General features: G+C 43.6%; 1 protein-coding gene across 1 annotated transcript in view; it reads right to left on the reverse strand.

Annotated features, from left to right (window-relative positions):
* Window positions 1-15,147, reverse strand: part of dsd (attractin-like protein dsd) — a 64,915-nt gene that overhangs the window by 919 nt on the left and 48,849 nt on the right. The window contains exons 20-24 of the mRNA XM_080276917.1: window positions 14,171-14,381; window positions 10,950-11,028; window positions 8,450-9,271; window positions 7,879-7,987; window positions 4,713-4,847 (exon numbers count right to left, since the gene is read on the reverse strand). Of these exons, the coding sequence (XP_080133043.1) occupies window positions 4,714-4,847; window positions 7,879-7,987; window positions 8,450-9,271; window positions 10,950-11,028; window positions 14,171-14,381 (1,355 nt within the window). The 3' untranslated portion in view covers window position 4,713. The remainder of the gene's footprint in view (window positions 1-4,712; window positions 4,848-7,878; window positions 7,988-8,449; window positions 9,272-10,949; window positions 11,029-14,170; window positions 14,382-15,147) is intronic.

Consider the following 15,147-nt stretch of genomic DNA (forward strand, 5'->3'; position numbering starts at 1 on the left):
ACGCACACTTGCCACCAGGGACGCACGGTGATTGATCGTTGGGTCGCGATTTTCAAACTGAATGCCGCAGTTTACGATTCTCCTCGGAAAAGCCCACTTGGGTGCCTAGATCCGCAATTTTCGTGACTTAACAGCGATTTAAGGTTGCCGGCAGCCTGACAGCAACTTAGCCGTGATTTACGAATCCGTGATTTATAAACACGTGATTTACGAGGATTAAGCGTATTTATCCATCCACCTATCTACCCACCCATATATCTATCTATCCACCCATCTATGTCTATCTATCCTCCCACCCATATATCTACCCACCCATATATCTATCAATCTATCCACCCATCTATCTATCTATCTACCAACCCACCTATCTATCTATCTATCTACCCAACCACCTATCTATCCGTCAACCCACCCGTCAATCTATCTATAGCTATTGATTTGTGATACGGTGCTTAAAGAACAAGTGATGAAAAAGAGGACTTATGTACCTAGGAGGAAAATATGGAAGCTGAAAAACCAAGTAGTAAGGGATGCCTTCTATAGCGAGTTGAGGAGAGTGGTGGCTGAACAGGGAGCTGTGGACAGAGGCGTTAATGAACAGCAGAAAGCCCTCAAGAACAATTTCTTGAGAGTTACTGATGTAACATGCGGTTGGACAAGAGGACCACCAAGACATAAAGTAACTTGGTGGTGGGATGAGGGTGTAGAAGCTGCAGTTAAGGAGAAAAGAAGGCTTTTCCGGGAATGGAAGAAGGGTGGTAGCAAGAAGGAATATTTGGCTGCCAAGCGTAGGGCTAGAAGAGAGATATACAGGGCAAAGTCTGAGTCACAGAGACCATTACTTGATAGCTTAAATCATGGGGAAAGGAAAAATATGATATTTAAGGTGGCAGGTCAGGTGAAGAGGGATAATCGGGATATTATACGTGAGCAGTGTGTGAAGAATGATGAAGGAAGGGTAGTGGTGAACAGTGAGGATATTAAAGATGCATGGAGAGAGCATTATAACTGGTTGTTGAATGAGGAGTTTGACTGGGACAGGCAAGGTTTGGAGCCAGCAGATCCAGTGTCTGGCCCTTGGCCTTTGATTGATACTGCTACTGTGAGTGAGGCAATGGGCAGGATGAGGGTGGGGAAGGCAGCAGGTGTGTCTGGGTTGACTGCAGAAATGTTGAAGGCCTCAGGCGATATAGGGGTGAGTTTAGTCACTGACCTGATAAATAGGATTATTTATGAGTGTGTTGTCCCAGATGATTGGCTGAAGAGTGTAATTGTAAATGTGTATAAAGGGAAGGGTGATGCCCTGGAAAGAGGAAATTATAGAGGTATAAAGCTTTTAGATCAGATAATGAAGGTAATGGAGAGAGTTTTAGAAGGTATGATTAGAGAAAGAGCGAATATTGATGAGATGCAGTTTGGGTTTATGCCAGGTAGGGGGACCACTGATGCCATATTCATTGTTCGACAGCTTCAGGAAAAATATATTGGTAGGAGAAGGGATCTTTATTTTGTTTTTGTTGATTTGGAAAAGGCCTTTGACAGAGTCCCTAGAGAGGTGGTGAAGTGGGCAATGAGAAAGCTTGGCTTGGAGGAGTGGCTGGTTAGGGTGGTTATGGCTATGTATGTGGGTGCTCACACCCAGGTAAGAGTGAATGGAGATTTGAGTGATGAGTTTTCCGTGAATGTTGGTGTGCATCAGGGGTCAGTCTTGAGTCCCATGTTGTTTATCATGGTACTTGAAGCCCTTTCACGTGACTTTAGAAACGAACTCCCGTGGGAGTTGTTGTATGCTGATGATTTGGTGTTGATTGCAGAGAACGATAGGGAGGCGGAGGAAAGGTTTAGGAAGTGGAGAGATGGTATGGGGAACAAGGGTTTAAGGGTAAATGCAGATAAAACAAAAGTGATGATATCTAGGGTTGGTGGCGGTACTGTCAAAGACGAGGGAGAGTGGCCATGTGCAGTTTGCCACAAGGGCGTGGGAAGTAATTCCATCTTGTGCAGTGTTTGTGATAAGTGGGTGCATAAGAGATGTAGTGGTATCAGAGGTAGACTGCAAGATAATGCTGATTTTATGTGTACGGCGTGTCAGGGAGAGCAGGTGGAGATTGTCAGAAGTGAAAGGATTTAACTTGCTGGTGAGTAGTAGTAGTAGTAGTAGTAGTAGTAGTAGTTGTTCCCTAGGCAGTCTGGCCGAACAGCCCCGAGTCCCTATGGAAGGCCATGGCCGAGACCGGGCTTTCCCACAGAGCTCTCAAGGAGTGTATGTTGTGTTGTTGGCGTAGGTGATTGTGTGCAATGCAGTCTTGCATAATGTGCTTAATAGTATGGGGTGCTGTGTTGCAGATTGTGTGCAATGCAGTCTTGCATAATGTGCTTAATAGTATGGGGTGCTGTGTTGCAGATTGTGTGCAATGCAGTCTTGCATAATGTGCTTAATAGTATGGGGTGCTGTGTTGCATCCTGGACAGGCATCAGCGACGGAGTCATCCAGCCTCTTCTGGTAGCTTAAGAGGGCTGGATGGTGCCCACATCTCAGCCTGGCCAGGTGGACCCTGTCCTCACGAGGGAGATAGGATTCAGAAGGGTGGATGTCAGGAGGCCGTGCATGCAGCTGTGTGTTGTCTTTAAGTGACTGAATGGAGCGGCGAGTGATCTGAGTGTGGATATGCTTCTGGAAGCTGGTCTGAGGTGGGCGAGGGGGGAGAGATGACAGTATTTGTGTATGGTATCATGTGCTGGGTGTTGTTTTGATGTTCCTTGGTGTGGGTGGATGTGCTGCCATGTACTGTAGTGGATGTTGTGGGTTTGTGGAGGCTGCAGCAAGAAACTGGGTGCCTCTCATGTCTAGGTGATCCTTGACTTTGAGGACTTTGGTTTCTTGATGTAGGTGGTCTGTGGGTGTAGCAGCAGTGAAGCTTGTGATTATTTTTAGGGCCTTGTTCTGTATGGTCTGTAGAGTGTTGTAGTGTGTTTTGGTGAGGTTTGAAGCCCAGGCAGGGCTTGCATAATTCATCACTGAATGTATGTATTGTTTGTATACTGTGGTGGTGGTTTCTTTGTTGTGTCTGAATGTTGTATGGGCAAGTGACCTCAAGGCACTGAGTCTTGGTGTTATTTTGTTTTTAATGTTTGTGTTGTGTTGTTTAAATGACACTGATGTATTGTATATTACACCAAGGATTTTGTGTGTGTGTGTGTGTGTGTGTGTGTGTGTGGTAGGGGAGTGTTGTTTATGGTGAGGTGTGGGATGTGACTGTGTTCTGCTGTCCAGTTTGTGAGAAGGGTCACTGTAGATAGGCTGCGGCTATTTTGAGCCTGTTTGTGGTGAACCATTCGTGTAGTGTGCTGAGGTACGGTTGGAGGATGTGTACAGCTGTGTTTGCGTTTTGGTGCGTACATGTGTTATATCATCTGCATAGGAAGCTATATGTATCAGTGGTGTGTGGGTGTGGATATGTCATGCATGTATAGGTTAAAGAGTGTAGTGGACAAAACAGATCCTTGGGGGACGCCGTTTGTGAAGTTTCTGATGTTAGAAGACTGACCGGCAAATGTTACGTGTGCACATCTGCCTGCTAAGTAGTTTGCCAGCCATCTTTTTGCGTTATTGTGCATGTTTGCGTTGAGTATTTTGTTTGTGAGGTTGTGGCAGGGGATGGCACCAAAAGCTTTGCTAATGTCTAGTGTGACTAGGATTGTTCTGTGTGGTGGCCTAGCTGAATTCAAGCCATCGAAAACTCTGTGTGTAAGGTCTGTAAGAAGGGTGTTTGTGGAGTGTAGTGGCCTAAAGCCATGTTGTGACTGGGCTAGGGGAATGTGAGGTGTGACTAATTGTAGTATCAGTCGTTCGGTGACTTTAGAGGGGGTGCAGAGAAGTGTGATGGGGCGATGAGAGGAAGGTAACGTGGGGTCTTTGTTGGTGAGTCTCTTGAGTGTGTGAGGCAACAGGTGAGTCTCTTGAGTGTGTGAGGCAACAGGTGAGTCTCTTGAGTGTGTGGAAGAGTTTTGTTATTTGGGAGACATGTTGTGTGCTGGAGGTGGGGCTGGAGCAGCTCAGTGGCTAGTGTGAGGAGTGGCTGGAAGAAGTTCAGGGAGCTGTTGCCTCTCCTGACACTGAGAGGACTCTCCCTACGTGCTAAGGGGTCTTTGTATGCAGCATGTGTTAGGAGTGTAATGCTGTATGGTAGTGAGACCTGGGCAGTAAAGGAAGAGGATATTCACCGGCTCAGACATACAGAAATGACAATGATTAGGTGGATGTGCAGTGCGTCCCTGCGTCCAAGGCCTGGAGGGGGTGGGTTTAAGATGGAAGAGTTGAGAGGTAGGATGGGACTGGAGTGTATTGGTGTTGTGGTGAGGAGAGGTAGATTGAGATGGTTTGGACATGTGGAGAGGATGGGGGATGATAATTGGGTGAGGAAGGTGAGAAGTGTTAATATTGGGGGTGGGGTTATGAGGGGTAGACCGAGAAAGACATGGGACGAGGTCATTAAGTGTGACCTCAGGGTTAAGGGACTGAACAGGGAGGCTGCAATGGATCGTGCAGCGTGGAAAGCCGCCATTAGGTGACCAAGGCCGACGCATGTAAGCATGTTGGAGCCTTTAAAAACGAAACAAAACAAATCAATCTATCTATCCACCCACCCATCTCTCTATCTATCTATCCAACCATCTATCTATCTACCCACCCATCTATCTATCTATCTTACCTTATATACAGGTATCCATACTGCATTTATTTCTTAACGACCTGCCCTTGTGAGTCTCCTTGGTTACTAGCACCTCATTGCCATAGTTACCAGGGTTACCCAGAGTTACTAGGGTACTAGCCACGGCGAGTCCACCTGAAAAATAGAATCTCCTTGGTTACTAGTCAAAGAAATGCAAAAATACTCAAATACTCCTTGAGACAGAGAGAAACAAGACATCACACAAATACTCCTTGGTTACTAGTCAAAGAAATGCAAAAATACCTGATACTCCTTAATAATGAGAGAGAGAGACAGACAGACAGACAGAGACAGACAGGGAGAGGATAATAATATAATAATAATAATAATAATAATAATAATAATGAGAGAGCGGTAACAATGTCAAACAATCCTATAATCCTACAGCATTTCAATAGCACTTCTTCATGACTAATATTCAGAGAAAGAGAATAATAATAATAATGATGACGATAATAAAAATAAAAGGCTAATAATAATGAACTGAGAGAGAAAATAATAATAATAATAATAAACCAAGTCTCCTTGGTTACCAGTCAAAACCTCAGTCACACTTGGATGGCCGACAGGTGTGTAGGCGAGAGAGAGAGAGTAATAATAATCATCATCATCATCCAATCCTGTGTTGCCCCATGAGGAGAGTAGGAGCCCGGGGCTAGGCAAGTTGGTGCTGACATTTAAGATGAGAGTGACCAGCCTCACTCATCCCTGAGTGGCATTACATGAGCAATAAACCCCAACCATCCCTTGGATATAAACCTTCACCGGCTCAATCCAATTGGAGCGCCTTAATTACCCACTAAACCACCAGGTGCCATAATTTGGTTATATGGTTACCACCCAGCGTAGTAAATGGTTTCCTGGTGTACAGGAAACCATTTGGCTTGTCACTCAGTGTAAAGTCACCCACAGGCAGAAGGAAGAGGAAAGAATGAAGGAAAGAAAGACAGAAGAGGGAGTGTAAAGTGACCCACAGGCAGAAGGAAGAGGAAAGAATGAAGGAAAGAAAGACAGAAGAGGGAGTGTAAAGTGACCCACAGGCAGAAGGAAGAGGAAAGAATGAAGGAAAGAAAGACAGAAGAGGGAGTGTAAAGTCACCCACAGGCAGAAGGAAGAGGAAAGAATGAAGGAAAGAAAGACAGAAGAGGTAGTGTAAAGTCACCCACAGGCAGAAGGAAGAGGAAAGAATGAAGGAAAGAAAGACAGAAGAGGGAGTGTAAAGTCACCCACAGGCAGAAGGAAGAGGAAAGAATGAAGGAAAGACAGAAGAGGGAGTGTAAAGTCACCCACAGGCAGAAGGAAGAGGAAAGAATGAATGAAAGAAAGACAGAAGAGGGAGTGTAAAGTCACCCACAGGCAGAAGGAAGAGGAAAGAATGAAGGAAAGAAAGACAGAAGAGGGAGTGTAAAGTGACCCACAGGCAGAAGGAAGAGGAAAGAATGAAGGAAAGAAAGACAGAAGAGGGAGTGTAAAGTCACCCACAGGCAGAAGAAAGAGGAAAGAATGAAGGAAAGAAAGACAGAAGAGGGAGTGTAAAGTGACCCACAGGCAGAAGGAAGAGGAAAGAATGAAGGAAAGAAAGACAGAAGAGAGAGTGTAAAGTCACCCACAGGCAGAAGGAAGAGGAAAGAATGAAGGAAAGACAGAAGAGGGAGTGTAAAGTCACCCACAGGCAGAAGGAAGAGGAAAGAATGAATGAAAGACAGAAGAGGGAGTGTAAAGTCACCCACAGGCAGAAGGAAGAGGAAAGAATGAAGGAAAGAAAGACAGAAGAGGGAGTGTAAAGTTACCCACAGGCAGAAGGAAGAGGAAAGAATGAAGGAAAGAAAGACAGAAGAGGGAGTGTAAAGTTACCCACAGGCAGAAAGAAGAGGAAAGAATGAAGGAAAGAAAGACAGAAGAGGAAGTGTAAAGTTACCCACAGGCAGAAAGAAGAGGAAAGAATGAAGGAAAGAAAGACAGAAGAGGGAGTGTAAAGTTACCCACAGGCAGAAGGAAGAGGAAAGAATGAAGGAAAGAAAGACAGAAGAGGGAGTGTAAAGTCACCCACAGGCAGAAGGAAGAGGCAAGAATGAAGGAAAGAAAGACAGAAGAGGGAGTGTAAAGTCACCCACAGGCAGAAGGAAGAGGAAAGAATGAAGGAAAGAAAGACAGAAGAGGGAGTGTAAAGTCACCCACAGGCAGAAGGAAGGGGAAAGAATGAAGGAAAGAAAGACAGAAGAGGGAGTGTAAAGTCACCCACAGGCAGAAGGAAGAGGAAAGAATGAAGGAAAGACAGACAGACAAGAGGGAATGTAAAGTCACCCACAGGCAGAAGGAAGAGGAAAGAATGAAGGAAAGACAGACAGAAGAGGATGGAAAGAAGGATGGAGGAGAGGAAAGGGCAGACACCCAAGAGCAGCACTACATCAAGTGAATGGATCATGAGTGTCCCCACCTACCACAAACAATAATAATAATAATAATAATAATAATAATTATAATCTATCTATCTATCTATTGCCAGACGCCATAATCCCGTAAGGGGTGGCCATTTGACTCTGAGTTATTTGTTTTACGGGGAGGGGCACTAACCCTCCACCAACCCAATTGTTGACAAGTAGGGAGCATATATGGGTTGGTTATATGGTTACCACCCAGCGTTGTAAATGGTTTCCTGGCTTACAGGAAACCATTTGGCTTGTCACTCAATGTAAAGCCACCTGTAAAGGAAAGAAAAGCAATAAGAAGTGACAGGAAAGATGGGAGATATAGGAAGAGAGGAGGACAGGCACAGAAAAAGAATGATAAAGACTAAGGAAGAAGTAGGCGGCACTACATCAAGTGAGTGGATGATGGTGAGAAATAGGAAGAGAGGAGGACAGGCACAGAAAAAGAATGATAAAGGCTAAGGAAGAAGTAGGCGGCACTACATCAAGTGAGTGGATGACGGTCGCCACCACCTACCACTATAATAATAATAATGATAATGATAATAATAATAATAATAACAATAATAATAATAATAACAAAAGGCTAATAATAATGAACTGAGAGGTGGTAAAAAAACAATAATAATAATAATAATAATAATAATAAAATAATAATAATAATAATAATACATCGAGTCTCCTTGGTTACCAGTCAAAACCTTAATTAGTCTCACCTGGATGGCCAACAGGTGTGTAGGCTCGTCCACCTGTGGGCAGTTGGACGAGGAGAGAGAGAACGGCCGCTCGTCCCCCCCTGCAAGGCTCTAGGGCGACTGGGCCGGGCTGGGAAGGGCACCATCAACATTATCTATCATTTATCTATCTAGCTAGCTATGCATCTATCTATCTATCCATCCATCTATCTACCCACTCACCCACCTATCTATCTATCTGTTTATCTATCCACTCACCCATCTATCTATCTGTCTATCTACCCATCCACCCATCAATCTATCCATCTTTCTATCTATTTATCCATCTGTCTATCTATCTATCCATCTTTCACATCCTCTGTCTATCCATCCATTTGTCTATCTATCTATCTATCTATCCACCCACCCATCCATCCATCTATCTATCCACCCACCCATCTATCTATCTATCCACCCACCCATCCATCCATCTATCTATCCACCCACCCATCTATCTATCTATCCACCCAGCCACCCACCCATCCATCTATCTATCTATCAACCTATCTATCCCACCCATGTTTCTCTATCTATTCGTTTATCTATCACTCACCTTATTTTTAGTATTAATGGCCGTGATGGAGTGAACGAGGTCGTTAGCGATGGTCGTTAAGGGCTGGCAATTGACCTCGTTGATGTGCTTGTTAAATCCGTTGACCTTTAACTGCCTGGGGTGGTTAATTGAGCCGTTCCAGCCCACCACCTGCACCCGCAGCCCTGGAACGGGGGTCGAGGTCGTTAGGCTGCTGGTCCTGGTCGTTGGGGGTGGTTCGGAGGTCGTTGGGGAGGCAGGAGTGGTGGTGGTTGTTGGTACTGGATTGAGTTCCCTGCCTGAGGGTGCTGTGGCAGGGTTCGGGCTTGTTAGGGGTAGTAGCGATGATTTAGGGCCGTTAGGGGTGGTCGTTAGGCCTGGGAGGGTCGTTACAGTGCTCGTTAGGGGCGGCTGTGATGGTTCTGTAGTTGTTATGCCTGTAGTGGTGGTGGGTGCACCTGAGAGCTTCAATACTGGGTTGAGTTCCCCGCCTGAGGGTGCTGAGACGGTCACAGTGCTTGTTAAGGCACCCGTTAGCCCTGGTAGTGATGGTTGGGCACTGGTTTGGGCTGGTAGTGATGACTGAGAGGTCGTTACAGCTGGTGATTGTGATGAGTCGGACCTCGTTAGGGCTGGCTGAGTGGTCGTTACGGGTAGTAGTGATGGTTCGGATGGTAGTAGTGGTAGTTTAGCCCCGTCGTTCCCTGCGCCGGAGAGTTTCGATAGTTTGGGGGTGGTTGGGGGGGACGGGGTGGGGGTAGCGGGCCCCCCCCTTGGGTACAGCTCCAGGAGAATCGGTCTGAAGGGGCGCGATGCCATGGCCTCCATCTCCACCAACAGCCGCTGAAACAAACGTACACCATCAGCATCAACAGTCCTCACATCCCTAGCCTGACTACTCCAGAATGTTATATCTATCTACTGTCTATCTATTGATCTGTGTCTACCTACCTACCTATCTATCTATCATCATTATAAAAGTTATGGTGTTTGCTTTCAATCTATCCATGTATATTATTTTTATAGCAAATATTATTACCACAAATAATAATAATAATAATAATCCTTCAGGTAGGTGGGGGTGCTCTCCATTCACTCACTCGATGTAGTGCTGCTTTGGGTGTCTGCCCTTTCCTCTCTTCCATCCAACCTCTTCTGTCTTTCTTTCCTTCATTCTTTCCTCTTCCTTCTGCCTGTGGGTGACTTTACACTCCCTCTTCTGTCTTTCTTTCCTTCATTCTTTCCTCTTCCTTCTGCCTGGGGGTGACTTTACACTCCCTCTTCTGTCTTTCTTTCCTTCATTCTTTCCTCTTCCTTCTGCCTATGGGTGACTTTACACTCCCTCTTCTGTCTTTCTTTCCTTCATTCTTTCCTCTTCCTTCTGCCTGGGGGTGACTTTACACTCCCTCTTCTGTCTTTCTTTCCTTCATTCTTTCCTCTTCCTTCTGCCTGGGGGTGACTTTACACTCTCTCTTCTGTCTTTCTTTCCTTCATTCTTTCCTCTTCCTTCTGCCTGTGGGTGACTTTACACTCCCTCTTCTGTCTTTCTTTCCTTCATTCTTTCCTCTTCCTTCTGCCTGTGGGTGACTTTACACTCTCTCTTCTGTCTTTCTTTCCTTCATTCTTTCCTCTTCCTTCTGCCTGTGGGTGACTTTACACTCCCTCTTCTGTCTTTCTTTCCTTCATTCTTTCCTCTTCCTTCTGCCTGTGGGTGACTTTACACTCCCTCTTCTGTCTTTCTTTCCTTCATTCTTTCCTCTTCCTTCTGCCTGTGGGCGACACTACATTCCCTCTTCTGTCTCTTTCCTCTTCCTTCTGCCTGTGGGTGACTTTACACTCCCTCTTCTGTCTTTCTTTCCTTCATTCTTTCCTCTTCCTTCTGCCTACGGGTGACTTTATACTCTCTCTTCTGTCTTTCTTTCCTTCATTCTTTCCTCTTCCTTCTGCCTGTGGGTGACTTTACACTCCCTCTTCTGTCTTTCTTTCCTTCATTCTTTCCTCTTCCTTCTGCCTGTGGGTGACTTTACACTGAGTGACAAGCCAAATGGTTTCCTGTACACCAGGAAACCATTTACTACGCTGGGTGGTAACCATATAACCAAATTATGGCGCCTGGTGGTTTAGTGGGTAATTAAGGCGCTCCAATCGGATTGAGCCGGTGCAGGTTTATATCCAAGGGGTGGTTGGGGTTTATTGCTCATGTAATGCCACTCAGGGATGAGTGAGGCTGGTCACTCTCATCTTAAATGTCAGGACCAACTTGCCTAGCCCCGGGCTCCTACGCTCCTCATGGGGCAACACAGGATTGGATGATGGATGGATAGATAATCTATCTATGGTATCTATCTATTGCCGGATGCCTTAATCCCATAAGGGGTGGCCAATCACCTAAAATAATAATAATAATAATAATAATAATAGTAATAATAATAATAATAATAACAATAATAATAATAACAATAATAATAATAATACAGTAATAATAATAATAACAATAATAATAATAACACGAACAGCATACCTGTCTCCTGGTATATATGTCGTATTTCTGTTTAATCTTCCACAATATAGCGGCCAGTGTCAGCAGGATCAAAAAACACCTGAAAAAGAGAGAGAAATATCATCATCATCATTTTTGAAATCCCTAGCTGGCACACTGAAAAATTATAGATAGATAGATGGATGGATAGATAGAGATAAACAGACTGATAGGTTGATAGATAGACAGATTGATAGATAGACAGATAGACTAATAGGTAGATCAGATAAACACAGATTGATAGACTGATAGATAGGTAGATTAGATACACACAGATTGATAGACTGATAGATAGGTTTTTTTAGATAGAGACATAGATAGATAGACAGATTGATAGATATGTAGATTATTATATACATGGATGGACAGATAGGCAGACAGATAAATAGGTAGATAGATAGACTGACTGATAGACTGGTACATTATTATAGATAGATAGATAGATTGGCTGACAGATTATTAGATACATACATAGATAGATAGGATGGAAGGAAAGTAGGTAGGTAGGTAGGCAGATAGATAGACAGATAGATAGACAGACAGATGGATGGACAGACTGATGAGAAATTATTATTATTATTATTATTATTATTACTCTCAATTTTTATAACTCTCTCTCTCTCTCTCAGATAAAAATTCAGATAGATAGACTTATATAAATAGATAGAAACAAAGATAGATAAACTCAGTAAGTAGATAGGTTGATGGATAGATAGGGAACTGGGCATAATCTCCTTGGTTACTAGTTTAAAGAGATAGAAACAGATAGATAGATAAACAGATAGATACATAAGGTCACAGTGATAGTATGAAGAGAAACAGAGAGACTGACAAGGAGAGGAAGGATAGATAGTGAGATAGATAGACAGAGGCTCCAAGAGACAGACAGCCTGATAGATAGACCAATAGATACACTCACAGCGAGAGGATGGAGTGAGAGACTGACTAGAAGAGCTGGGAAAAAGAACAACAGATAGATAGATAGATGGAGAGATAGATTGAGGTGCTGACAGCCAGATAGATAGATAGAAAAACCAGCTTAGGGTGCTGGGAGAGAGACACGATAGATAGATAGATTAGATAGATAGACAGATGGATGGATTGACAGCTAGACAGATAGATAGATAGACAGCTTAGGGTGTTGGGAGAAAGACATGGCAATAGATATAGATTAGATAGATAGAAAAATGGATGGATTGACAGCTAGACAGATAGATAGACAGATAGAGTGAGAGCTTAGGGTGTTGGGAGAAAGACACGGCAATAGATATAGATTAGATAGTCAGATAGATAGATAGATGGATGGTTGGATAGATAGATAGCTTAGGGAAGGAGAGAGACAATGATCTTTATGGGCAGGGTAAAGTTAGAGAGAGAGAGAGACAGACAGACAGACAGACAGACAGACAGAGAAAGAGAGAGAGCCAGAGGAAGAGAAAGAGAGAGAGAGAGAGAGAGGAATGACAGCCAGAAGATAGACAGAAATAGATACTCAGGGACAATATCAAGAGAAAGAGCAGAGACTAACTAGGAGAGGCAGGATAGATAGATAGCTACCTGGATGATGAGACAGACAACTAGAATGAGACTGATAGATAAATAAAGGTTCCAATAGATAGACAGAGGCACTGATAGATAGATGGGTTCCAATAGATAGAAATTCAATAGACAGATAGATAGACAGAGAGGTCCTGATAGATAGACAGAGGCTCTGGTGGATAGATAGAGGCTCTGACAGATAGACAGAGGCTCTGATAGATAGATAAATGCTCCGATAGATAAACAGACAGACTGATAGACGCACAGCAAGAAGATGGGGAACTGAATGAGACAGATAGATAGATAGATAGATAGATAGATAGTGAGATAGATAGCTAGAGAGAGGTTCAGACAGATAGACAGGGGCTTAGATAGATAAAAATAGATGCACTCACAGCGAGAAGATGGAGAAGAACTGAATGACAGATAGATAGATACCTAGACAGGGGTTCAGATAGATAGACAGAGGTTCTGATAGATAGACAGGGGTTCAGATAGATAGACAGAGGTTCAGATAGATAGACAGAGGTTCAGATAGATAGACAGTGGTTCAGATAGATAGACAGAGGTTCAGATAGATAGACAGGTTCAGATAGATAGACAGGTTCAGATAGATAGACAGGTTCAGATAGACAGACAGAGGTTCAGATAGACAGACAGAGGTTCAGATAGATAGACAGAGGTTCAGATAGATAGACAGGTTCAGATAGATAGACAGTGGTTCAGATAGATAGACAGGTTCAGATTGACAGAGGTTCAGATAGATAGACAGGTTCAGATAGATAGACAGGTTCAGATAGACAGACAGGGGTTCAGATAAATTAAGATGGAGGTTCAGATAGACAGACAGAGGTTCAGATAGATACAGAGGTTCAGATAGACAGACAGGGGTTCAGATAGACAGACAGGGTTCAGATAGATAGACAGGTTCAGATAGATAGACAGTGGTTCAGATAGACAGACAGAGGTTCAGATAGACAGACAGAGGTTCAGATAGACAGACAGAGGTTCAGATAGATAGACAGGTTCAGATAGACAGACAGAGGTTCAGATAGATAGACAGACAGGGGTTCAGATAGATAGACAGACAGGGGTTCAGATAGATAGACACAGGGGTTCAGAGAGACAGACAGAGGTTCAGATAGATAGACAGGGGTTCAGATAGACAGACAGAGGTTCAGATAGATAGACAGACAGGGGTTCAGATAGACAGACAGGTTCAGATAGATAGACAGAGGTTCAGATAGACAGACAGGGGTTCAGATAGATAGACAGGTTCAGATAGACAGACAGAGGTTCAGATAGATAGACAGGTTCAGATAGATAGACAGACAGGGGTTCAGATAGATAGACAGGTTCAGATAGACAGACAGGGGTTCAGATAGATACACAGAGGTTCAGATAGATATACAGAAGTTAAATAGATAGACAGAGGTTCAGACAGATAGAGATGGAGGTTCAGATAGACAGAGGTTCAGATAGATAGACAGGGGTTCAGACAGATAGACAGGGGTTCAGATAGATAGAGATGGAGGTTCAGATAGATAGACTGAGGTTCAGATAGACAGACAGAGGTTCAGATAGATAGACAGAGGTTCAGATAGATAGACAGTGGTTCAGATAGATAGACAGGGGTTCAGATAGATAAAAATAGACGCACTCACAGCGAGAAGATGGAGAAGAACTGAATCAGGTCCAGCTTGGGGTGTTGGGAGAAGGACACGACAATCTCTATGGGCGGCGTGAAGTTGTAAACGTAAACGTGGAAGGTGGTGTTGTTGTCGGCGGAGCCAAACGCGTACTCGGAGGCGGAGAAGCGGCGTTTGATGCGCTTGCCGGTGAAGTTGCGTATGATCCAACTCTCGTGGCTGCCAGCTGTGTGGAAAAACATGGGGCATGAATTAAACGCAGGCTGTCTGTCTGTCTGTCTATCTACCTGCCTATCTAACTATCTATCTCTGTCTATCAATCTATCTATCCAACTCTCATGACTGCCAGCTGTGTGGAAAAACATGGGGGATGAATTAAACGCAGGCTGTCTGTCTGTCTGTCTATCTATCTATCTCTCTGTCTATCAATCTATCTATCTATCCAACTCTCATGACTGCCAGCTGTGTTGCAAAATAAGGAGAATGAATTAAACAGAGGCTATCCATCTGTCTATCTATCTATCCATCGAAAAAGGAAAATGAATACAGGAAATACATCTATCTGTCTATTTATCTATCTATCTATATCTATGTGTGTCAATCTGTCTGTCTGTCTATCTATCTATCCATCAAAAAAGGTAAATACAGGATATATATCTATCTCTATCTATCTATCTGAGTGTCTATCTATCTGTCTATCTACCATTCTATATCCATCTGTCTGTCTATATGTCTATCTATCTGTCTGTCTGCCTACATATCTGTCTGTCTACCAATCTATCTATCTATATCTGTCTGCCTATCTATTTATCTATCTATTTGGTCTATCTATCTATACACCCAATATATCTATCATTATTATTATTATCCCTAGCCTGGTCTCTCTATTGTCTATCTATCTATACACCCAATATATCGATCATATCAGGTGAGTGGATGGTACCTCTTGGATAGAAAAACAGGTAGATAGACAGAAAATCAATATAAATCAC

The sequence above is a fragment of the Coenobita brevimanus genome, chromosome 8 (assembly GCF_032717465.1).
Source record: "Coenobita brevimanus isolate Jiangsu-jjx chromosome 8, ASM3271746v2, whole genome shotgun sequence".
In the NCBI taxonomy this organism is placed as follows: domain Eukaryota; kingdom Metazoa; phylum Arthropoda; class Malacostraca; order Decapoda; family Coenobitidae; genus Coenobita; species Coenobita brevimanus.